This window comes from Notamacropus eugenii, chromosome 5 (assembly GCF_028372415.1).
Source record: "Notamacropus eugenii isolate mMacEug1 chromosome 5, mMacEug1.pri_v2, whole genome shotgun sequence".
NCBI classification, from domain to species: Eukaryota; Metazoa; Chordata; class Mammalia; order Diprotodontia; family Macropodidae; genus Notamacropus; species Notamacropus eugenii.
In genome coordinates this window covers 325522897-325548530 of record NC_092876.1, presented here as the reverse complement: position 1 = coordinate 325548530, position 25634 = coordinate 325522897, and the positions used below count along the sequence as shown (strand labels likewise).

The following is a 25634-nucleotide window of genomic DNA, read 5'->3' as shown; positions in this document are numbered from 1 at the left end:
TACTAGATTTTAGCCCTAAAAGGTATCTTAGAAATCATCTCATCCAACCTCTCCATTTTATAGTTAAGAAAACTGAGGCACAGAGGGATGAGATGACATGATTTGTCTGAGGTCACACACAATAAGTATCAGAGTTGGAATTTAAATCCAGGTCTACCAAGTCCAGTTCTAGGCTTCTTTCCATTACATTGTAGGAGGCCAGGAAAAAATGTGATTTACAGAAAACTTTTTCCTGATTTTCCTTTCTTGGTGGGTGGGAAAGACACAAAAATTACTTCCTTCGGACACACGCACACACACACACACACACACACACACACATGCCTAAAAAAACCCCTGCCTAACTTGCTGGCAGTGGCTTCCATCACCTATCTCAGGAGGGCAAAATCAGTCATTCCCCACTGAAAAAATCAACACGAAAATGAAATAATATCTACCCCACCCCCAAAGAGAGTAGCCTTGTGATTGAATTCAAGCTGAGATGTTGATGACTAAGGTGGTTCTGTTTAGTGAAAGAATGTCTGATTTGGAGCCAGAGGATCTGAGTCTGAATCTGGACTCCAGCACTAATTTATTTGACCAGGGGCAGGTCATTTAGCCTTTCTAGGCCAGAGTTTCTCTGTCTTTAAACTGGGAACCTGGATTAGATGACCTTCAAGGTCCCTTCTAACTCCAAAGCTATGATTCCATCCTATGCTAACAACACATGATTTCTTAAAAGCAAAAGAAGTAGAAAATACAAAAGAGAATAGGTGGAAGTAAAAACAATGCAGAGAATCTGGAAATACAAAAGAAACTACCAAATTCACAATTTTGCTAAGGGACAGTCAAATCTATAAAGAAAATAGGTCTTATAATGATTAATTTCCTGGTTTGTATGAATGTTATTCCATTATGATTTTTTTCTTTTTTTCCCTGTAAATGCTTAGCTCAAAATAGATGCTGTCTCTCAAAACAGACAGGAATATCTCAAGGAGTTGCTGTATTATCCCACAAGTATTTTGATATAAATGAAATATGGTTAAAATGATCATCAAGGGAAGTCTTGATTATGGGGAACAGATCACTCTAAGATTTCCAACTTATTATCCCCATTTTACAAATAATGAAACTAAAGCCTAGGGAGGTTAAGTGACTTGCCCTGTGAGGTGGTGGTTATATTCATTTTATAGATGAGAAAACTGAGGTTCAGAGGAGTTAAATGGTCACCATGTTCACTAAGGTGAGTCAGAATTTTAATTCAAGTCTCTTGACTCAATTTCCATTTCATTTACCAATTGACTACTGAAAGGAGAAATTATCACAATGCAGCAGTAAGCATCCTGAAGGAATTGTGGGGGAGGGGGAAAGAGGAGGTTATAAAACAAATTCCAAATTGTATTTTACTCACCCACACTAAATGGTGCTTTGGAAATCCAATGTAAGTGGCAAGAGCAGTTGCTCTGACTGACTGTAGTCTTGGAGATGCCTGCTAAATCAGGGAAGGTCAAAAAGTATTTAACCTGAAGTTGAAATAACTGCCTCATATTGTTTTTCAGTCCGATATGAAATTGATAATGACCTGATAGAATTCAGTCTTTTAAAGAATGGCATTAAAATCAACAAAGATAAACAAAGGAAAATAATCCGTGGAGGATTCCTAAGACTGAGGCGTATTCTTCAAGAAAAAGAGAAATCCCTCATGGAGGAACTGGAGAATATAGATGGACACAGAAAGAAGGAAATTGAAAAATATGTATGTACCACAACTCTTAAACTTAAGGAAATGGATGGACTTATTGAGTTTTGTAAAGAAGCTTTGAAAGAAACAGGTCAGGTGGCATTTCTACAGTCTGCTAAGTCTTTGGTAGATCAAATAGAGGAGGGAATCCAAAACACTTTTCGGCCTAATCCACAGCTTAAGATGGACAGCATGGAGACCCTTAAGCTGAATTTCACAGATTTAGCAAACTCATTAAATGCCCTTTTCCCTACAGAGCAACAGAAAGAGTCATCCTCTGGTGATTTATCACCCAATCCCTATCCCGTGCATTCTGAAATGATGATTACTCGAAAAGTCACCTTCAGTACCCAAAATTGTAGCAATCAACAAATATTTCAACGCAGCTTCTCTTCACAATCCCTCCCAGGATCCCCCTGTGAGAAGGGTAGGGGGGGCTTTGAAATGTATGGAAGAACACAATCCATCTCCACTCCCAGGGCCACTGAAGGGTTCTTTACCTACTGGATGGCACCTGCTGAAGGCCAGAACTTTTGGTCTACTCCTCCAGAAGGTGCAAAAGTCCAGACCTACAGCAGCTTCCACAACTGGTATATCACCAATGAAAGGAATTTGAAAGTTCCAGGGCTCCTTGTCATCTACCAGACACTGGTGTACCCAAGAGCTGCCAAAGTAAGTCTTTTCTCTATTGCATTTCACAAGAGGTTGGTGCTGGGGCAGGATAAAGGGATCATGGATATGCTTATACAAGTTGATAGGAAAAGTGGTTGGGACTTCTCTATACTTAACATAGAGTCTTTTCTCTAAAGTTCTTCTAGACAGGAGATTCCCTGGTCACTTTACCTATGGGTTATCAATCAGGCTTTGAAGAATCTGGCACCTAACACAGCTGCCATGAAACTAATTTGTACCTAAAAGCTTCTATTCATTTATAATGAGAAATACTGCTGAATGGCAGACATTTAAGCAGTCACTATTTTCTCTTCAAGTAGATAATCCTACTTGGGAAACCAAATCAAGCTCCATAAACTGTTTAAATCAGTTATTTGGTTACCTCACCTATTTGGAATATAGCTGAGAATGAAAAGGGCAACAACAAAAGGAAAAGACTCCTGAGTAGCCAAAATAGATGCCACAAAGTAAAAGTGAAAATATTCCTAGGTTGTAGCTAGAAGAGATCTCAGAAGTCATCTTGTCCAACTCCTCTCATTTTATAGGTGAAGAAGCTGAGATCCTAAAGAGTTAAGCAACTTGCCTAAGGTCATTCATTTATGGCAGATTCAAATCTAGGTCCTCAGACTTGGGACCCATTGCTCACTCTTTGCATTATCATTGCTCAAAACTTTGTTTGGTGCTAACTTTATATGCATTTATAACAAAGTTCAGCTATGTTTGGTTTTCCACCCCAGGCTCATAACAAAAACCCAATCTTAGTGGAGAGAAAGGGGAAAGGATATGGCTAGAGGCAAGTACACAGACAGAAGTAATAAGAAAGAAGTAACCACAAGAAGTAACTCATCAAATTTAATACGGGGAAGATACAAACACAAGAACCCTGCAATTTTCAGTATAGGACCATTTAATGTAGAGGGTGGGGTATGTAGTCCATTATACTTCCATAGCTCTTAGTATCATTGCATTATACATTACTTTTTAGAGATGGCTGCCTCACTAGCAAAAAAGATTAAATATTCACTTTACTTAAGAAAGCAAGACAGTAGATCTTCCAAATATTTCCAAACAAAAGGGTTAAAATTGAAAAATTTTTGTACTTAAAGAGATAAGTTTCTGTCTGAAAAATGTGGAAACACTCCTTCCCTGATAAGGATACCTTGTGTAGCTTCCTACTACCCATAGAGAAAAAGACAAACCTTCTTTTAAGTATGGCTCCAACTGTCCCATGTAGCCAGTACCCATCACACCAACCATAATCCCCCAAATCAGACTACTAGTTATTCTGCAGTCACATCCTGCTTTCCCACCTCTGCTCACTCCCATAGATTCTGTTTTCAGCTCTACCTTTTAAAAATATCTTCCTTTAAAAGGTTCTGCTAAGATCTGTTGACCTGGAAGTTTGGTTAAAGAAGGCAAACAGGCTGAATGCATATTGTTTATTCCCTTAAAGCTAGCAGTTACATGATCATGGAGTCAGAAAAACTTCTGACTGACTAATACAAGAATGACCAGGCTTAAATCTGTTTAGGACAATCCAAGGTTGTCCTTCAGATTTATGGTCTCCATGAGTGATGAACTATACCACGAGAAAGGAATTTCTTAATGGATAGGTTCTAAATACAGTAAGATAAGAGAGTGAACAAGGTGTTGATTGAAATTACAACTCAGAACATCTGTGTTTTCTCTGTCATTAACATGTCATAACATAGTACATGTCTACAAGATAATAAAAAAATAGTCCCACTATTCAAGATAGTGTCTCAGGTTCAGGGTCTCATAAGGAATGCTAAGTCAGCCCCATATGGCCTTGTTGACATAGGAAGAGGTATTCTCTGAGTTTACTTCAGAGAACAAAGAGACTGGTAGGTCCAGGTTCTTCTTAATTCAAGCTCTGGCCCTTTTTAAAGTCCAAAAATGATATTAAATATTATCAGGTCCAACCTCCTTTCCTAACCCTTCTCTGATCCCTACAATTAAAATATTCTCACCTTCCTCAAATTTCCCTTTGCCTGGTTCTTATCTTTGCCCAATTGTGCTCTACCTTATAATTATACTTACTTGTATATGTCTGCCCCAGTGGATGGGTAAGCTTCTTGAGAGAGCAATACCTATGTTGTTTCTCATCTCCGTTTTTGTCCCAAGTGTCTGGTATAGTGTCTTGCACAAGACAGAAATTATCATTTCTCTCTTGTATTTAATAACTAATTATTGAATTAGGATCAAGGTTTTTCTCCTTTTCCTTCATCATTCAGAAATCAGCCCTTGTAGATTACTCAGGCATTCTTTGAAGTACAGGGCTGATAATGAAAGGAAAAGCTCTGTGCCTGACATATAGTAGGTGCTTAATAAATATTGATTGATTGGTTGTGATTCATTGACTAATATTGGCACCATTGTTTTTCCTATTTACAGTCCCACATCCTTCTGGTAGGCAGAGTTCAAAAGTTAGGTGAATTAAGGATTGCCACCCATTATGTTTTACTCAGACAAGATTGGGGAAAATGTGGATTCTCCTTTTTGTCAGACAGATGATATGGATACAGATAATTCTCTCTGACCAAAACTGAGTGATCAGTCACACCCCCTATGATAATAATAATAATTAGAATTAGAATTATTATTCTAATAATCCCACCTATCATTACAAGAGTAATTTTTCTCATTACTTATTAACCAATCAGCACTTATTCCTACTCTCAGGTATACCCCTCCCTTTTCTAAATGCCTTATAAGTACTGAAGGTTTCATAGGTTAGCTTTTTTCCATTATGGAGAGGACAAATGAGCCCTTTTTGCTAGCTTGCTTCCTATCAATGGTTGATAAAACTGATTATAATTTACCCAGGAACTCTGTCTCTGAAAAATTTTTACTCAAGACATACATAAGGCTCAATAAATGTCTGATGAACTGAATGGTTTAATTTTTTTTCCATCAATGGAGTCAGAGCAAGGAAGGAGACTGCTGGGATAACCCTACTATAAGAACCACAATAATCCTTATCAGTGAGAGCAACTGTAAGCTGGAATCCAACTGTCAAAGTTTCCCTCCACTCTCCCTTTCTTCAGGATTCCAAAGTGCCATTCCACTTATTAGAACTGTATGATAAGACATCATTAAAACAACAACAATAACAAGAACTTCACATCAACTAATCCACAAGCATTAATTAAATACTTACTAGGTGTGCTGCACTGCTCCAAATACCAAGAATGAAAGAATCCCTACCAGGCAATTAACTTAGATGATAATGAATATCAGTAGTTGATTTACAGCTAACAAAGTGTTTTCCTAATAAAGATTCAAGTTTACAACAAAAGATGGTAGAAACCTGGATATTTCAAGGATCTTCATAAGGTGTGAATTTCTTTTTTAACATCTGGTTGCATTCTGTCAAAGTGGGAGCCCCTCTACCTACCTATCAGAAGGATGTGGAGTTTTAAATAGGAATAACATTGATGCCAATTTTAGTCACTGAATCATAATCAATCAATTAATAAGTATTTATTAAGCATCTACTATATGCCAGGCACAGTTCTAAGTGCTGGGGAGATAAAAAGAGGCTAAAGATTGTTCCTGCCCTCAAAGAACTGACAATCTAACAGGGAAGATAACAAGTAAACAAATGTATACAAGACCAGCTAAATATAGAATAGGAAATAATTAACAGAAGAAAGGCATTACAATTAAGAGGGGTAAGGGAAAGTTTCCAGTAAAAGATGGTATTTTAGTTGGGACTTAAAGGAAGCCAGGGAAGTCAGTAAGTGGAGTTGAGGAAGGAGAGTGTTCCAGACATGGGAGACAGATGGAGAAAATCCCCCATAGCAGAAAGATGCGGTGTCCTCTTTGTGGAACAACTAGGAAACCAGTGTCACTGGGTCAAAGAGTACATGTAGGGGAAGTAAGATGTAAGAAGGCAGTAAAGATAAAGGGGGGCTAGAACTCTGAAAGTCAAACAGCATTTTTTCATTTGATTCTGGCAGCATTTGGGAGCCATTGGAGTTTATTGAGGAAGGGAGAATGAGGTGACATTTTTGGACTTGAACTTTAGGAAAATTACTTTGGTGGCTGACTGGAGGATGGATTGGAGAGGAGAGAGAAGGCAGGCCAGATCACCAGCAGGCTATTGCAGTAGTCCAGATGTGAGGTGTGATTTGAATGTAGGTCTCTCTTTATTCCAAATCATTGGCTCTTTCCATTACAGATAGCTCGTACCAAAAGCCACTGGTTATATAAAGAAAAATGTGTTTATCAAAAAATCAGAAATTCAGATACAATTTATTGATTGTTAATGCTTTTTAGCTATGTTATATATTTGTGTAAACACACACTTCTCTCATTACCGAAGCAATCATTTCAAATCCCTGAGCTCCCAATAGCAGAAAATAGTGTGATCCACCAAAGGGTCACTTTAGTTTCAAATCTATCTCCAAGGTACAGTTTGAACTTGAGGAAATCACATAATTCTTCCATTTTGCCTCAGTTTAACTACCAATAAAATAAAAGCCACATTATTCACTAATATTAGACCAAAATAAATGATTCTTATGTTCTAAGATCCTTGTGAGTGGCCTATGAACACTGATTTCATGAAATAAATTTGTCTGAAACAATGCTTTGCCTGACTGTCACGGTAGAACTATTTGTCTTAAAAAGTGGGCTTGCCCTATGGAAAATATGTGTAACAAGATAGAAAGGAGGAAAATTGAATTTACAATATATTCCTACATCATCTCATTAATATTGAGGTGAGAATTGTAGAATGTTCATTTAGCATTCATTGTATATCTTTAATAAACTACATTATTATTTTAAAAATTAGTATCATAGATAGGAAGTCAGCTTGTAATCAAGAAATAAAAACAAATAGAAATTTTTCTGGATAGAAAAGAACAAACAATAAAATTGATTTTTGAATCCATAGGATTTAAAGCTAGAAGGGATCAAGGAGATTTTCTAGTTCCAATCCCTTCATTTTACAGAGGAAATATAGCTCCGAAGTGTTGAAGTCACTTGATCAGGGTCACCCAGGTAAAAGGTAGCAGAGCTGGGTTTCAATCTCAGGTTCCCTGACTCAAAAACTGCTACTGTACCATACTTTTTTTTCCCCTAATCTTATGTAACATTTGCAAAAATTCTTTGGAAGATGGAATACACCATGAACTCTCCGAGTTAGAAAATAATGCTAAGCTCTCCTGGAGATGAAAAACGAAGCTAATGGGGTTAAGCAACACAGGAAGGAGGCAAGAGTAGGGCTATACATAGCAACTAAGCCTGAATATGGGCAAGTTTAAAGAATCTCATTTAGGGAATACCAAAAATAGTATGAAATAGTGGATAGAGAGATTTGGCCTTAGAATCTGGAAGACTTCGCTTCGAGTCAGCCTCTGACTTGTTCTGCTCATGTGACCTTAGATAAGTCATTTAACTTAACTTCTCCATGCCCTGGACAAATCTCTGAGACCACAGATTGCAGACCAGTTGGCTATCTGCACTGGTAGAGGAAATTTCCTGACCAATACCAATAGAATTACAGGTCAATCAATCAATTAACAAGTATTCAGTAACCATTTACTATATTCCAGGCCTTGTATTGAAGGGCAGAGGGAGTAGCGGGAGGAAAAGAAATAAAAACACTAAAACAATATGTTGCCTGCCTTTAGGGAACTTCACATTCTGTTCAGGGAGACGTGTTCATAAATCAATACAGACAAAATAAATCCAAGGTAAGTGGGGATGGAATATTAGGGAAACATTTCATCTGAATGGTGTCATGAGCTCCTGCTTCATTCTAAGGAATTCTGAGAGGCAGAGGTAAGCTGGCTAAAAACAAGGCACAGAAACAGAGGATAGAGTGCTCTTTATGGGAAAAAACAAGACCAGTTTGGCTGGGTTACAGAGTACAAGGATATTCTTATTATGAATCAAACACTGTGATAAGTAGTTTACAGACACAATCTCATTTGACGATAATATGTAAGTTTGGAAAAGTAGGTTGGGACCATATTGTGAAAGGCTTTTACATTGCCCCTATAAAAAGCTCTGTTTATATCAGAGTAGGCTCCAAGTTATGGATTTGAGATCTAGGAAAGGGAATTAAGTGTCCTTCTTAACTATTCCCTGCATACATTGGTCCAATGTGTCACTAAGGTCAAACAAAGGTAAAGGAATGAACATCTTCAGGAAGGGTTTCATACACAACAGAAATTTTCTCCTTAATATAATCCAGTTCAACAAACATTTATTAAGTACCCACTATGTGCCAGAAGACTCTGTGCTAGGCAATTGGGAAACAGACAAAAATGATACATTCCTGACTCTCAAGAAACTTACATTCTTCTTGGAAGAAACAGAAAAAATATGGAATAATTTCAGGTGGAGAATACAATAGCTTCCCTGCAGTATCATAGTCACCGTAGCAACAAGGCCCTGTCATACAGGAGAGCCTGCTGTACAGGTTCTTAGATCTGCTTTTCTAAAAGGAAAGCAACTTTTGAGAGGTCAACAATCTTCTTTAATTACATTCACCAACAGAAAATGCAAGCAGAGAAATAAAGGCCAACAGACATGGCTTCCAACTGTCTTGACCATAAGCAATACATACATCACAGATCAACAAGCAGATCCAACTGTCTGATCGTTACATACAAACACAGTTACCAGAGAGAGAAGCGCCAACATCTGGGTTTTCAAAGCGGGGCAAAGGGGGGTTTCTTAACAGCTACCCAGAGTCTAAGCTTGCCAAATGAACACTTCCAACAAGTAAGTCCCAAAGCAAAACCTCATCTCAGAGTATATATACACTTTTCAGAGCCAGAGGGCATCAAGACCCTGGTAAACCAGTGCCTCATTAGAAATTAACAAAAGGTGTGGCCTTCCTACAAAACAAACTAACGTGGCAGGCCCATTAATGAGCTGAGAAAATCTTTAACTCTCATTAACATAATTAACATTACAGTTACCTAAGTCAACAAGCATTTATTAGGCAACCTACAATGTGCTAGGCCATGGAGATAACAAAGAAAAAAGTAAGACAGTCCCTACCCTCAAGGAACTTACTTCTTCTTTAGGGAAACAATATATATCCAGATAAATAAAAACAAATAATATGTGAAATAAATACAAAGTGATTACTGAGTAGAGCAACACCACCAAGTTGAGAGAGGCAGAAAGGATCTCTTATAGGAGGCGACATCTGCTCTGAGCCTCAAAGCAAGAAAGAAGTCCTTAGCAAGGGCAAAAGAGGAAAGCTATTCCAGACTGAGGGCTAGCCTCAAGTAAAGTCACAGCAAAGGAATTTGTAATGTAAATTGAGAGTGGGGAGAAATGTGGAATTAACCTAGAGGGATAGATTTAGATTGGAACCAAAATGTGAAGGGCTTTAAGTGGTGAAAGAAGAATTTGTATTTTACCTTTGAGGCAATAGAGAGCCCTTTTAGCTTCTGAAGCTGGGAAGTGATATAGTCACACTTATTCTTTAGGAATAGCAAATGAATCATGGTGGGGAAGATGACTTTGTAAGGGGAGAAGTTGAATACTGGAAAGCCATTTAGATTGGGGACTATTGACACAGCCTCATCAAGAGGTAATAAAGGCCTAAATTAGGTTGGCTGTGGTATGAGGACAGAAAGGTAACAGATGTAATAGATGTGGAAGGGACAAATAAGAAAAGGACAAGACACAGTCTGAGGCTTTCCACATTCACAGAGCTTCTTTTCAATATGTACTAGAGAAATGATGGAGGTACAAGGTCATGGTGTAGCCCACCTAAAACAGAATGTACCCTGCCAAGTCGCTGCCCATCGAGAAGGACTTAATGGAACTTAAAACTTAGTCCCAAGAAGGACTAGCCTTAAAGCTAGGAAAGTCCCACTTCTGACATATTATACTCTGACATATATAATTGACGGTGTTATACTGGATAAGTCATTTAAACTCTCAGTGTTCTAGTAAACTCTTTAAGGCTATGAGTTGCAGAGAAGGTACCAACCTGTACTGGAAGAGGGAGCTTCCTTACCTGAGAGTTCCCTATACCAATGAAATCATAGGTTCAGTTCCAATCCTTATCCCACCATTGTAGTGTGGAACTAGCCCCAGATTCTCAGAGGTTATGCCTGCAGAGTGTAAGTTCTAGCAAGTTCAACCAATCTGGAATGACTTTGAATATAAAGTCTGAGCAAGAATCTATAGTTGATGTCTGAAGATCAGCTAGTTAAGTAATGAGCTCACCACTAAGTTGTAGGTGGTATATTCTTTTGACACAGAAATCCCATGGCCAATGAAAGGGGGGGGGGGTAGCCATTAAGAATAAAAATTACTTTTAAAAGGGAAGAATTTAATTTATATATAAGATGGTTTAATTGGGGAACATGCCTAACTGATTAATGTTGATGTCAGAAAGGACATTCTGAAACATCTTTTGGTGCTCCTATCAGAGCGAAAGTATTGGGCTCAATGTTCCATGGGTGTGAGTCCATATAGATTTCATATATTCTAAGAATAATTTTTTTAAAAAACACTAGTCTTTTGGCTCCATTTGGAGCATATTAAGTGATATTATTATTATTATGTTTTAAGACATTTGCATAGCCCTTTAAAAGTTTATAAAGTGATTTCTTCATAGTAACAAGCCTTGTGAGACAGCGCAAATCTCTACTTTATGAAGAAAGCAACTGAAGAAAAAGAGGGTTAGCTTATTCGTCCATAGTTCCAAAGGTCATATATGAAGTCTTCATTATGTTCATCTTTGTTATAGAGGACAGAGTAGACTTTGGTTCAGTGCCAAAGATATTCAAACTAAACCAGAGGTATTGATGAATATAAGCTATATGGACTTTTGGGAAAGAGTGGGATAGGAAAGAATAAACTACTGTTTTGTGTACTAGAGTCATGCAGATTTCTTCTTACTTCACAGATTTACTGGACATGTCCCACTGAAGATGTGGATTATTTCGAGATGGAATTCTACGAACTTATTGTTTATCCCCCCAATAATGTCCGGACAGAACTTTGTGGACACATACGGGACATACTACAACAGAATCTGGAGCTACATAATCTAACTCCGGGCACAGAATATCTATTTAAAGTTCGTGCAGTCAATGAAAATGGACCAGGGGAATGGAGTGATGTGTGTAAGGTATTGTGAGCAATCTGTCTCAGCTGGCATTTCTTATTCAGCTCTTTTTCCTAAATGTGTCTTTGTGTGACACACTTGCACTGGTCCTGGGACAGGAAGAGATTTGTACCTTCACCACACTGACCCAGATAATTGTCCAAAAAATGAGTGGATTGTTCCCATCTAAATGACTTCTAAGTGATTTTAGATATGATTCTCCCTTCAACACTAGGTAACACAGGTGACTAGTAATAAGATAGACAATATTAGAGTGAGAAAGAACTTCAAAGACTATCTTGTCTGACCCCTGAATTTTATACATGAAGAAGACAAGGTCTAAAGAAATTAACATGAAGAATAAATAATACAATTGTAAGACCAAGAGAGTCAGAATCTTCCTCCTGAGCTATTTCAGATATTTACAAATTTTACAGAATCTCTCCAATCTGAAAGGCACATTGGAGACCAACTTGTCCAATTCATATCTAAATTCCCAGACACTTCTAATTGCTATGAAATTGGTCCTTTCCTCAAACTGTAATCTGTCACTCTGCAGCTTGCACCTGGTTCTGTCTTCTTGACCAAGGATACTGAGTGTGATCCCACTTCATCATGACATCTCTTTAAACACTTGACAGTTTAATGTCTTCTCTTAAGTCTTTTTCTTCTCCAAGCTTAAAATCCCCAGACCCTTCAACTGTTCCTTTCTAAGATCTTGTCCATCTGTAACTGTAAGCACCATGGCATACACAGAGGGGTCTGCTATCACAGGTTCTTAGATTTGCATTTCTAAAAGGAAAGGCAACTTTTGAGGGGTCAACAATCACTTTAATCAAGCACATGTATCATTCACTTAGTTCAGGGGAAAACTCAGCACTCTGACCTTCAGAGAAAATACAGAGAAATCAAAGATCAACAGACATGCTTCCATGTATCTGACATAAGCAATACATATAGATCAACAGACAGATCCAACTGTCTGACCATTACATACATACATAATTATCGGAGAAGGAAGCACCAACATCTGAGTTTTCAAAGTCAGTGTTGGGGGGCCCTTTAGTGGCTGCCCAGAGTCTCATCTGACCAAACACTTCCAATCAGTAAGCCCCAAAGTAAAACCTCACCCTCAGAGTATTTATACATTTTTTAATGCCAGAGGGCATCACAACCCTTGAGAACTTAACAAGAGGTGTGAGCCTTCCTACAAATCTTCCCAGGCCCATTAATTTTGGGGGAGGTGGGGGTGGGGAAGATCTTTAATCACATTAAAATCATTAACAATGCAAATCCATACACTGTTTCTAGTTAAAGAAACTTGCTTCTGTCCTTTACTCCTAGTAAAGACTGTTGGTTGATAACGGCAAGATTTAATCAGAGGCACCTGATTATACTAAAACAAAAACAGCGAAAAATCTTACCTTGCTTGCCATCATACCATCTTAATCACCCACCTCTGGATATGTTCTAATTTGTTGATTAATAAATCAATAAATCAATATTAAGCTCATACTATATACCGGATACTGTGCTAAGCACTGGGGACACAAAAAGAAGCAAAAGATAGTCCCAGCTGTCAAGGACAATGCCCCTCCTAAAATTTTGCCCTAGAAATGAACAGCTTTCCAGATGTGGTCTGATCAGCGATGAGTGCAGCAAGGTTATCACCTTCTTCAACCTGAGCACTCTATGCTCTCCTAATAGAGCCTAAGATGGTGGCACCTGTTTTGGCTACCTTGTTACCTCATGTCATTCTGAACTCGTGAGCAGTTGACTATAATTGCCACAATTTTTTCTCACAAATTCTTATCCAGACAAGGCCTTCACCACCCTGGACTTGTGAAGTTGATGTTTAAGCCCAAGAGTATAATTTTACATTTATTCCTACTGAATTTCATCTTATTAGATTCAACCCATTGTTGAATATAGTTGATTCAACCCACTTATATTAAAAAAAAAATTAGAATTCTGTCATTCAGTATGTTGATTATCATTCCCAGCTTTGTGTCATCAAAATATATGATAGGCACACACCAAACTCAACCCAAATTACTGATTAAAATGTCAAATAGCTGAGTAGTAAGGGCAGATCCTTGGTATCCTTCCTTAAAGATCTCCTTGAGAGTTGGCATAATGACTTCTCTTGGGATCCAATCATTCAACCATTTCTGAATCCACTTAACAGCACTAGTATTTAGGTCATATATCTCCCCCTTGTCTAGAAGGCTCTCTTGACAGACACTTTGCTAAAAAATCCAGGTGTATTATATTTGCAACATTGGCTTGAGCTTCCAATAAAGGCAGTAATTCTGTCAGAAAATGGCCATCTGGCATGGTTTGTTTGGGTTTTTTCTTGATAAAGTCATACTAGTTCTTAGAGATCCCTTTTCCCTTCTAAGTGCTCACAAAGAAAACCTTTCTTCTCATTCATTACAGAATTTTTCCAGGCATCAAAGTCAAGCGCACCAGCACTATGGTTTTTAGCCTCTACCCTTTCTCCATTTTGAAAATGCCTCTTTTATCTTTAAGTCACATTCACCTACAGATTCAGATTCAACTGCTAGACATATATATCCCCTCAGTGAGGTCAAAGACAGAAAGATCCCATTTATATGTGTGTGTGTGTATATATATATATATGTATATATATGTATGTATATATATATGTCAAAATATATTTTTTTTGGTAGCAACAAAAAGCTGAAAACAAACCAGATGGCCATAAAATGGGGGATGATTAAATGAGTTATGCCACATGAATGTAATGGAATATTACTGCACTTACATAGTAGAAAATGGAACAGCATGGTGGTACAGCGGATAGAATGCTGAGCCTGAAGTCAGGAAGACTCATCATATTCCTGAGTTCAAAACTGAATCAGACATGTAATAGCTGTATGACTGGGCAAATCACTTAACCCCCTGTTTGCCTCAGTTTCTCATCTATAAAATGAGTCGGAGAATGAAATAACAAACTATTCCAGTATCTTTGCCAAGAAAACCCCAGGTGGGGTCATGAACTACTGGGCACAACTGAAAATAACAAACAACAACAGTGGAAAATTCACTGGCTCAGGAATTAGAGGACCCAGGTTCAAATCCCACTTCTGCTACTTGTTACCTATGTGACCTTTGACAAGTCACTTAACTTCCCTGCTTGAATGAGATGGTTAACAACTCTTGGAGTGGTAATAGATTCAGAATTCAGACTGAGACATGGACATGACCATTCTTGGACATGGTCAATGAAGGAATTTGTCTTGACTATATATATTTGTAATAGGGACAGTTTTTTTCCTTGTTTTATCAAAGGGGATGGAGTAAGAAAGAGAGAAAGCAGATTTTTTAAATTGAAAATTTTTTAATTGAAAAAATGAGGTTAAACTAAATTGTCTCTGAGATCCCTTCTGTCTCTAGTATAGATCTGATAAATGTGATTGAGCCTATAAAGAGTAAAATGGGCAGAAGCAAGAAAAAAACAATAGACATGATGACTAGAAGAATGTAAAGAGAAAAAACAATAAAATGAAACTAAATGTTAAGCAACTATAATGACCAAATTTGGCCCTGGAAAAGAATTGAGAAAACACATTCTTTTGTTGCAAGGGTTGGGGGGGGGGGGGGGGGGAGAAAGAGAGGTTACTATGTAAATGTAATATTGCATGTACCATCAGATAAGATCGATGTACTTGCAACATTGGCATGTTGTTGATCAGTTAGGTCTGACTTGTGACCCTATTTGTAGTTTTCTTGGCAAAGATACTGGAATGGGTTGTTATCTCTTTCTCAAGCTCATTTTATGGATGAGGAAACTGAGACAAACAGAGTTAATTAACTTGCCCAGGATCACACAAGCTGGTTGATTTAACCCACTTGCATTTACATAGCACTTTAAGGTTTGCAAAGTACTTTGTGAATATTACCTCATTTTATCCTCACAACAACCCTGGGAGGTGGATGCTATGATGGCTTTGTGCAGCTCTGCCTCATTTAAATCGTGCACAAGTGATGACATCACTCTTGTGACCCTATTTGGAGTTTTCTTGGCATTATACATACATATCAGAGGCTATACAGGTGGTGGGGTTTTTTTTTTTAAAATTCTACCTTCCTGAATATCATCTTACTTAATTACTTGTCATTTCTACTCATATTCATCCTTTTTGTCCATTTTCATCCAATTTTGTATGATATTTGACTTGTCGGGTACATATAGGCAGTTTTCTCATTCCTTCCATATTCACTTTAATGTCCCCTTCATTTGATGCACAAGATGCTTAGCCATGTGTTTTTATTACCTCTTGTCAGGTATACTCTATATTTTCTGAAGAGCTATTCATTCCTGTGATTTAAGCTTTGCTCCACACATCCAAATCCCATCCTCAAATACCTTTTCATCCCATTGTTCACTTCCTAGATCTGCCTTTCTCTTCTCAATCCCTTATTTTCAGTCAATAATAGGGTTACAAATGTCATCTGTTTCCCCCAGAGTCTTCAAGTTTTTTCCCTAGAATATCATAATCTTTAACGATGTGTTCTATGTTCTTTCTGGTGGTATCATTTATCCCAGCATGAAGTACCATAAATAGGTAGTGGTTATCAAGGTTGACAGTTCTTAGGAAGTCTCTAACTTGCTTTGGAAATATGCCGCAGGAAGGCTGACTTTAGAACAGGGTGTTCAATGAGTTGGGCCAATAAAACCAAACTCTGGCTAAACTTTAGTATTGAATTTTAAGATAAAAATTGATAAAGGCTTTGTGCTCTATAAACTCATCCCTTTATATGTATTTGTCATTTTATCTTTTGTTATCTTTCACATTTTTGAAAAACAGTGAGAGGAAAGGAATGTGTCCACACGGGCTTAAATCACAGCATCCTGGAGACTGGGTTTTATACCCAATAGGCTGACTGCTCCCAGTTCCCAAGCAGAAACTGATAGATAGGTACCTGCAAGGGAGATAGAAATTCAGGAAAGGGAAAAGGAGTCAGTTATGATTTCTGACCTCCTCCTACCTGAGATTTTCCCCCATAGCGTATATGAGATTTGATATTAGATGTTAGAACTTGAAAGTTTGATGACAATTCGGGTAAAAATCAGCAAAGGATCTGCATGTGCTTTGTCAGCATGAGGGATTCTCTAAATCAATCTTATCAAAAAACATTTATGATCTAGATAAGTTCTATAGAGTAGCCTGGAGTACAGAGATATTTAGTGACTTGCCCAGTGTCACATGTCTAGTAATGTCAGAAGTCACATTTGAACCCATTTCCTCTTGACTCAAAGTCTAGCACTCCCTCATCTATCAGTATAGCTATGCTATACTACCTCTAAATATAAAAAATGACCCATGTTGTTTTGTGCTGCTTCAGACAATTAACGCCCCACTTTCCACTGAAGTACTTACCCAAACGCATCTGTGATCTCCACATCCAGATATTCTCCCCTGCAAAGAAGATTCCAACTCATCCATGCCTGCTTCTCCTCAGTGACTCTTGTCCATGTTAATGTATGTATTCATTTTAGAGTTTTGGTGGAGTGAGGGATAGGGAGAAGCCATCCAACATGTTGGGATCTTCTTCATTTTTTTCTACCATTGAATAAATATCAGTGGAGTAAACAAATTGTTCAAGAAGCTTCAGATGTCCCATATTACCTCTAAGATAAAATGCAAACTCCCCCATTTGTCCCTTAAACTCCTTTAGAATCCCATTATAACATTTCTTTCCAGGTTGACTGCGGATTACTCATAGGTTCATAGTCATGAGGACATAGATCAAACTTTGAAAAAATTCACAACTCTGATCAGTGCAATAACTAACCACAATTCCAGAGGAGTATTGATGCTACCTATTTCTTGACAGAGAGTTAATAGACTTAAGATCCATTATAACACATGCACTTTTGGACATAACTAATTAGAGAATTGGTTCAGAGTATATCATATGCACTTCCCTCACATTACAGATAAGGGAACTGAGGACCAGGGAAGTTAAGTGGCTATTCAAAGTTAACACGGTCACATAGGTTGTGTCAATCAGGATTTGAACCCAAGCTCTTAGACTCCAGAATCAGTGGTCTTCTGTACTCTGTATTTCAGCCAAACTGATCTCCTAGCTATGTGACAGTCTCCTGCCTCCATCCTTTTGCATAAGCTGTTGCCCATGCCTTGGGTGATTAATAAATACTCACTGATTGATTCATCTAATTCCTTACTATACCCACAGGATCAATCCATCTTCTTTTGCAGTTATACCTTTCTCTGACACTTCTTCCAAAATTTCTTAGTTGCTGTATGTTGTATTTTGTACCCACCATATTCCTTCCCTTTGTTCTCTGAATGATATTCATTTTTAATTCTTCAGTCACTATAGTTTTCCATGGGGTGTTCCAGCTCAAACTGGCTTGCAGGAGCCAAGCCAATTGCTAAATTTTCAGTTTATACCTTGGAAATTGGCAAATGCTACAAATCAGGGTCTGATTTATTGTTTTGTTGATTGTGTAGCCCTAAGAAAGTAATGGAAATGACAAAAAAATGACAAAAATGCAAATTAAATTTTAAAATATGTCATGTTTATATTTTTTTCAGATACCCAGTTGTTAAATATTTACTAGCATACCACTCGCTATCCATGACTCTGAGTGATACAAAACAACAGAAGATTATTGTTAAAAAAAAAAAAAAGATAAGCCTGTGTTTCTGGGAGAAGTTGGGTCATTAAAGGAGTTTTACAGTGTCCTAAAGGAAATCTAACCCACTTTCTTTCTACTGTTTAATTCTGGGTCCAATATGTTGTCCAATTGTATTGTTTGTTCAAGAGACATATGTTAACAAATGAGCTCCATAGACTGTCCTTCTCCTTGCATGTCGTTATTTTGGCAACAGATATTCTTTATCCACTTGGTGTTTCCCATTTAGGTAGAACTCTTTTGATTAGTCAGGGATTTCTTCCAGGAGACTCTATCCACATTGTTGCAGAAATGTTGATGTGCAACTAACCAAATGTCATCTGTAAAAAGGAACATTTGAAGGACCTCACTATGCATATGGAATGCCTCTTGAATTTGGACTCTGTGTTGGATTTCCTCTGAACATCCTTGATAAGCTTGTTTTTCCTAATACATATATGTATGTATACATATATCTATGTGTGTGTATGTGTACGTGTGTATACATATCCTGATATTTATGACCAATGGTAATCAAACAATGTTATCCATGTCATCAGTTTCAAAAAATATTTGATAATTTTTACATAGGGATGAAATCAGGTGTCTGCTGGAGCCCATTCAACTGGCTTGGGAGAATCTAATATTAAATTTTCATTGGGAGAATATACACTTTTTTGTTGATTATCTAGACCTAATAAAAGGATAAAGAAAAGTATTAATAATGCAAATTAAACTTAAAAGTGTGTCATGCATACGTTTTTTTTGAGAGCTGGTTGTTAAATATTTGCAAGCATACCTGTAGATAATAGACAGCTTGTTGGAAGAGAGCCTTTAAGGTTATGTTTTGCTCTATCAAATCAAATGTTTTCTTTTGAAACTTTGCCCCCAAAGTTACCAAAGTATGTTTTGACCCAGTGATACCTGTAACACAAAGAGATCAAAGAAAGATAAAAAGGAACTCTGTGTGTGTGTGTGTGTGTGTGTGAACAATTTCTTTTTGTGATAGCAAACAACTAAAAACTAAAGGGGGAGGGTCTCTAGCCATTGGGGAAAAGATGAACAAATTATAATTTATGAATATAATAGAATAATATTGTACCATAAGAAACAATAAAAGGAATATTTCCAAAGAGACCAGAGAAGACCTACATGAGCTGATACAGAATAAGCAGAACCAGAAGAAAAAATAATATAATAAAAACAGCATTGTAAAGGCAAACAGTTTGAAAACTTAAGAACTCTGATCAACACAATGGTCAGCCGTGAATCCAGAGGACCAATGATGATCCTCCTGACAGAAAGGGACCCATTAAGCAGAATGAGGCATGTATTTTTGGACATAACTAATGTGTAGACCTTCCATATTTGTTACAAGGGCTTTTAATTTTTTTTCCAACAAAAGGAGTGGAAGAAAGAGGGAGAAAAAAAGTTGATAATTGAAAAAAAATAAAATTTGCATAAAAAATCAAATGCTTTTTTAAAATAATCAGTAAATAGTAAGCATAATGGTATGTTGTATTCTTTATAGCATTCAATCATGTCAAAGAAAAGACATGACCTACTATGGAATATCTCTTGCAAAGCTTGCCATTCCTTGCTAATCCCCTGATAAAGATTTCCCTCAACACATATGTAGATGATTCTCATTTTTTTAAAAATGTATAGAGATGGGAAAGTCGGCACTCTGATCAGAAGCTATTAGTATGCTCTTGATCACCTTTTATCTTTATTAAAGGGCTCCAGATTTTTTCCACATCTTTGGCATCATTCCCTGCCTCAGAAACCTTGTAAATAAATCTATCAATACCCCCACAATTGCATGGCCTCCAGCTTGGATCTCTTCTGTCTACATGGCTAATCCAGCTGTTTTTCTTATATTTGTGCTCTTTAGTGCCATAAATTTAGTGCCATCTTCTGAAAGTCCATTGAGATGGTGATATTAGAGTACATATGTGGCGGCTCTATTCAATGGTGAAAAAGCTGGTCGTAAAAATATTTTCATATCTTCTCCATTTTTATTCCTGTGTTCTCAGAATGACTTTACTTAGTTGGATATTACACTCAGCTTTTCTTAAACTGGTTTTCCCCTTCTCTCCTATATTTTATGAAGTAATAGTCTTCATAATCTTCCTTCATTTATATCCATAAGATTTTAAATAAAAATTTATAAATTTTGTTTACACCTCACATTTCCTAATTTTTCTCTCTTCCCATCCCTATAACTTTTAGAAGAAAAAAAACTTCAACAAAACTAAGCAACACATCAGAAAAGTCTGATGACATATGCAGTTTTCCACTCCTCTGCAAAAGACTAAGGGGAGATGTCGTCTTAATATATCTTCTTTGGAACCAGTCTTGTAATTATATGTTCACAAATTCAATTGTTTCACTGTCTTTGTTCTTTACAATTACATTATTGTATATACTGTTTTCCTGGTTCTGCTTATTTCACTTTGCATCAGTTCATATACATCTTGCCATGCTTTTTTGTGTTTGCCATAGTTATCATTTCTTATATCACAGTAACAATCCATTACATTCATGTACCACAACTTCTTTAGCCATTCCTCATTGAATGGGCAGCTGCTTTGTTTCTTGTTCTCTGCTACTACAAAAATTGTAACTATAAATATTTTGCTGTATATGGGGCCTCTCTTTTTAGCCATTGACCTCCTTGGGGTATATTCTTTCTCTATAAGATTTTATGAATGAGTTTATATTCAAAACAAATGTCCTTTGGCTGCCATATAACTCAGTTTGGCAAATAAACCAAATGTTTACGAACTAAAATGCCATTTTAGGCTTTTGTTTATTTCCTTGTTATAATTAATATATATTGATTAAAATCCACTATAAATTGTTGTAGTTTGTGTCTATGTACTTATTTTCTTTTATAAGTATCCCATTTCTCATCATCAGTAAGATTGAGTTGTTCCAATTGTATACCTCATCTTTTTCTCATTTTTATTCTTCATTCCAGATTTATGCTAATGTTAATCTTTATCTCAAACAAGTTTATGGCCTGCCTTAACCAAACATCTAGTTCAGGGGTGGGGAACCTGTGGCCTCGGGATCACATGTGCCTTTCTAGGTCCTTGAGTGCAGTCTTTTGACTGAATCCAAGTTTTACAGAACAAATCCTTTTATTAATGAGATTTATTCTGTGAAGTTTAGATTCAAGCCTCATTTAGGGTCTTAGAGGGTCACATGTGGCCTTGAAGCTGCAGGTTCCTCACCCCTGATCTAGTTCATGAATGATTCCCATATGAGTAATGACTTATTTCTTATTGGTTTAAATATCAGGTTCATTTTTTGTGATGTTATTTGGTGATCACCATGCCTTCTGATTATTTCTAATAATACTTTCTGATTTATTTCTCAAAACAAGTTTCCTGATATATAGGCACAAAGATTCCTGATATAGGCACAAGTCTTTGTCCTCTGTCATTACTTATTCTTGATCTATTTTTTCCAATATATTTCTTGCCATCCTCATCAATTTTCCAACTTTTGTGTTGATGATACTGAGCATCAAAGTATTTTGTTGTTGTTGAGTTATTTTTCAGTTGCAGCGAACTCTTTGTGATCTCATTTAGGATTTTCTTGGCAATGATACTAGAATAGTTTGTCATTTCCTTCCAGCTCATTTTTGCACATAAAGAAACTGAGGTAAATGATGTTAAGTGACTTGCCCAAGTTCACACAGCTAGTAAGTGTCTGAGGCCATATATGAAGTCAGGAAAATGAGTCTTCTTGACTAGAGGCCAGGTAGTCTATCCACTATGCCACCTACTTGCCTGCATCAAAGTATACATTGATTTCATTTAGAGGGTTTTGTGGAATTCACCATAGAATTTCTTTATCTCTTCATCCTCTGCATAAGCTATAATTATTTTCATGGTCATCTTTTTACAAATACTTATTAATACAATAACTATCCTATGAAAAGATGTTTCTTGTTGTCTTTGGACACGTAATAAAACTAACTCCTTTAACCATCTACTAAGGAAAACATGTGAGATCTTTGCATTTAACTACAAATTCCTTCTTTCTTCTGATTTCATTTACTGTTAAGAATGTCAGGATTAATGTTATTCAGTTCCTCATGCCCATTTGGTGGACATGAATGAACAAAAATCTTATTCTTAGGCTGCCAACAGCTAAGTTAAAGTCCATAGATGATTTAAATATTTTGGTTTTTACTGTCCCCATTTCTACCACTCTGCTACCATTTCTGGAGAAACAAAAGAGGACTATACAGGACTGCAGGTTATTTTGTATTAATCTTTCTTTCGAAGGTTGGCATGGCCAAAGAGTTCATCACCAAGTGACTACTAGCGATGAAACTTGTTACACTTAGCTACACTCATGCTTGGAAAGCAAACTCAGTCCCTTACTGGAACCAAACTGAAAGCCCTTCTGGTATGGTAGAACCTACTGGAGCTTGGCCTCCACAGGAGTGGCCTTCAAGAACCTCAAATCAAACCCATGCCATGAAGAGTCACGGGAACAGGTCTTTCAAGAGACTTGAAGACTTCAAAGAAATCATCTAAGTCCACATGGTAATAAACAGAGACAGGCATAAAACTCAGATCTTCTAAGTCAAATGTTTTTGTTGGTGGAGTTTTTTTTCTATTGTATGACAGCATAGGAGAAAAATAATGGAGAAATGAGTTCTTATAAAAGACCAGAAGGTGCTTGTAAGCAGCTTGTTCTTTTAAGTATTTAAGACATATCATTAATCAATAAGTAACATTTCTCCTGCAATTGCATTTAAACAATAATTTGTACTCTCTGCGAAGGAAGGAAACTCAATCCAACCCACCCAGCCCTGTTTCCCATTATCACAAATTATCAATGAGTGGAGTTCAAATTAATGAGGTTTTCCTGTAGCTTCATTTTTATCTGACACAATGAAATGCAATATAGATTTTTCTTTCAGAACTAATTCCTCTTGCAGTCTTTGTAATTTTATTAGTATTCCAGGGAAACAGGAATTTCCAGAGCATTTGTCATGATTTGCCCAAGTAAAGAATCCAATAGCAAATGAAAATAAGATGGGATGTTTGAATGACATTTATAAAGCTTCTTACAAATAACAACTTCAGTTCTTTCCCTTACAGTCAGGATATTTTACCTTGGCATCAATACCGTGCAGACATTTCTGAAAGCTTTTATGAAAAATGCTGTAATGAGGGGGCAAAATTGTTTCTTACCAAAAATTGCTACACTTCTATCACTTGTGATTTATGTAAAATAAATGAGAATGCACCTGTCTTTTAAAAATATGTTATTACTAACAATCTCACACCTGGTGGTTATTTTTAAGGAATTCTCTTTGGAATAAAAGTTCCCCTACTTTAGTCAGAGAAACAACTAGGAACCTTTAAGGCCTTGTCCAAAGGTTCCTAAATTTAGAGGACAGACACAGAGAGCATTTTCATTCATTTTGCAGCGATCAAACAACTGAGATTATGACCTACTTGGAAAGACTAAATACCTCATGTGGACTCCTCCACAGCTTGCCCTACCTCCTACCACTGCTCCCACCATGGTGGCCTCCCTAGTAGTGGCTTTGTTTTATCCTTCAATATTCCCATCCATGCCACTACCAAAAACAACCCTAACAACAACCCTCAATTGTCCTGGGTGGCAACTGGCTAATTATGGCTCTGATAGGAGGAACATAGACAACATGCATCTTAACACTCAGCCAGATGAGCACAGTGCACCCCAGATCTGGAAGCATGATACTGAACAGATTTAACAGAGTAATAGCAAAAATTTATTGAGTCAATGTAACTTCCATCCTAAAGATGCTAAGGAGTACAGCCCTAATTACTCTGACGTATTCCTTCCATCCAGGGTTCCAGAGTGTTGCTTTAGGCAGTAGATATGCTCCTAAAAAGTTATGGACTTGTATGTAGATCAAATAATGCTTTAGATGTGAGAGGGGATCTTGCTATTTAAAGGCAGTGGATGGATGCTTTTGCGAGGATATGATTCCTCTTGTAAGGTGAATACTACTCCTACTTGCACATACATAAACGCAAGCATGCACATACATTTCACCATCCACTTTTATCTAGTTGTTAAGTTGAGCAGTATGTTATGTGGTAGAAAGGAAAATGACTAGGAATTGCAGTCCCAGCTCAGTTATAGGTTAATTGTTAGTGGAAAGTCACTAATTCTCTCTTTGTCTCAGTTGTTTCATCTGTCATATGGGAATTGTCATCTTTGCCCTAATGACTTTATAGAAAATAAGATAATAAATGTACCAGTACTTTGAAAAGTGGAATATACTATACTCATGAAGGTATTATTATTACTTTCTAGGCTTTCTTAAATATGGGAACTGTAATCTGTAGCTAAATTTGTAATCTAATCCTCTAGACAAAACCAGAATGGTCCAAATGTCGCCACATCCTTCAGAAGACCAACACTTGATTACAAAATAAAAACATAAGCTCTGCTGGGTAAATCTTGTGGCCAAATTCAATTTCATCTTTATCCTCCTTGGTCATGTGCAGATAAGCTCGGAATGGAAGAGGTATATGCCTTTGTTGCCTTCCTATTCCCTGAGTACAACTTCCTTGGCTCCCTAATTGTAGAACATTCATTAGTCATTAGATGAAACAACCCATCCTCGTTCTCTATTCTCTCAGACCAAACTCATTCTTATTATACTTCTAATCATATTCCTGTGGCACTCAAATGAACCAACTGAGCAACATGCAGCAAGATTCTATGTAAAGCTACTTTCTACTCATAAAAGAACTTCCACATTCCCATTTTTCTACCTTATCTCTCTTTTGATCTTAATTCCAACTTTTGATTCATCCAGTCTGGCATTTTGTATGATGTACTCTGCATATAAGTTAAATAAATAAGGTGACAATATATAGTTTTGTCATACTCCTTTTTCAATCTTAAACCAATCAGTTGTTCCATGTTCAGTTCTAACTGTTGCTTCTTGATCTGCATATAGGTTCCTCAGGAGACCAGTAAGATGATCTGGTACTCCTATCTCTTTGAAGACATTTTGCTGTGATCTACACAGTCAAAGGCTTTAGTGTAGTCAATGAAGCAGATGCAGATGGGTTTTGGGGGGAACTCCCTTGCTTTCTCCACAATCCAGTGAATGTTGGCAATTTGGTCTCTAGTTCCTCTGCCTCTTTGAAAACCAGTCTGCTTTTCTGGTAATTCTTGATTTATATATTGTTGAAAACTTGTCGCATATGAAATGAGTGCAGTTGTTCATTCCTTGGCATTGTCTTCTTTAGGATTGGGAAATAAAGTGATCTTTTCAAATTCAGTGGTCAGTTGAGTTTTCCAAATTTTCTGGCATATTGAACACAGCACTTCAACAACATCATCTTTTAGTATTTTAAATAACTTAACTGGAATTTCATCACTTCCACTAACCTTATTGTTAGCAATGCTTCCTAAGGCCC

General features: G+C 37.0%; 1 protein-coding gene and 1 long non-coding RNA gene across 5 annotated transcripts in view; one reads left to right on the top strand and one right to left on the bottom strand.

Moving 5' to 3' along the window:
- Positions 1–25634, top strand: part of TRIM42 (tripartite motif containing 42) — a 50359-nt gene that overhangs the window by 21881 nt on the left and 2844 nt on the right. For 2 of the 4 annotated variants that reach the window (XM_072613507.1, XM_072613505.1), the window contains 3 exons: positions 1539–2392; positions 8056–8118; positions 11307–11531. In XM_072613507.1, coding sequence (XP_072469608.1) covers positions 1539–2392; positions 8056–8118; positions 11307–11531 — 1142 coding nt within the window. The remainder of the gene's footprint in view (positions 1–1538; positions 2393–8055; positions 8119–11306; positions 11532–25634) is intronic. The other 2 variants (XM_072613509.1, XM_072613506.1) reach the window with 1 other exon arrangement.
- Positions 6338–25634, bottom strand: part of LOC140506379 (uncharacterized) — a 45568-nt gene continuing 26271 nt past the window's right edge. Inside the window, exons 3-6 of the long non-coding RNA XR_011967906.1 lie at positions 18977–19101; positions 17824–18015; positions 16916–17098; positions 6338–6616 (exon numbers count right to left, since the gene is read on the bottom strand). This is a non-coding gene — a long non-coding RNA (uncharacterized lncRNA). The remainder of the gene's footprint in view (positions 6617–16915; positions 17099–17823; positions 18016–18976; positions 19102–25634) is intronic.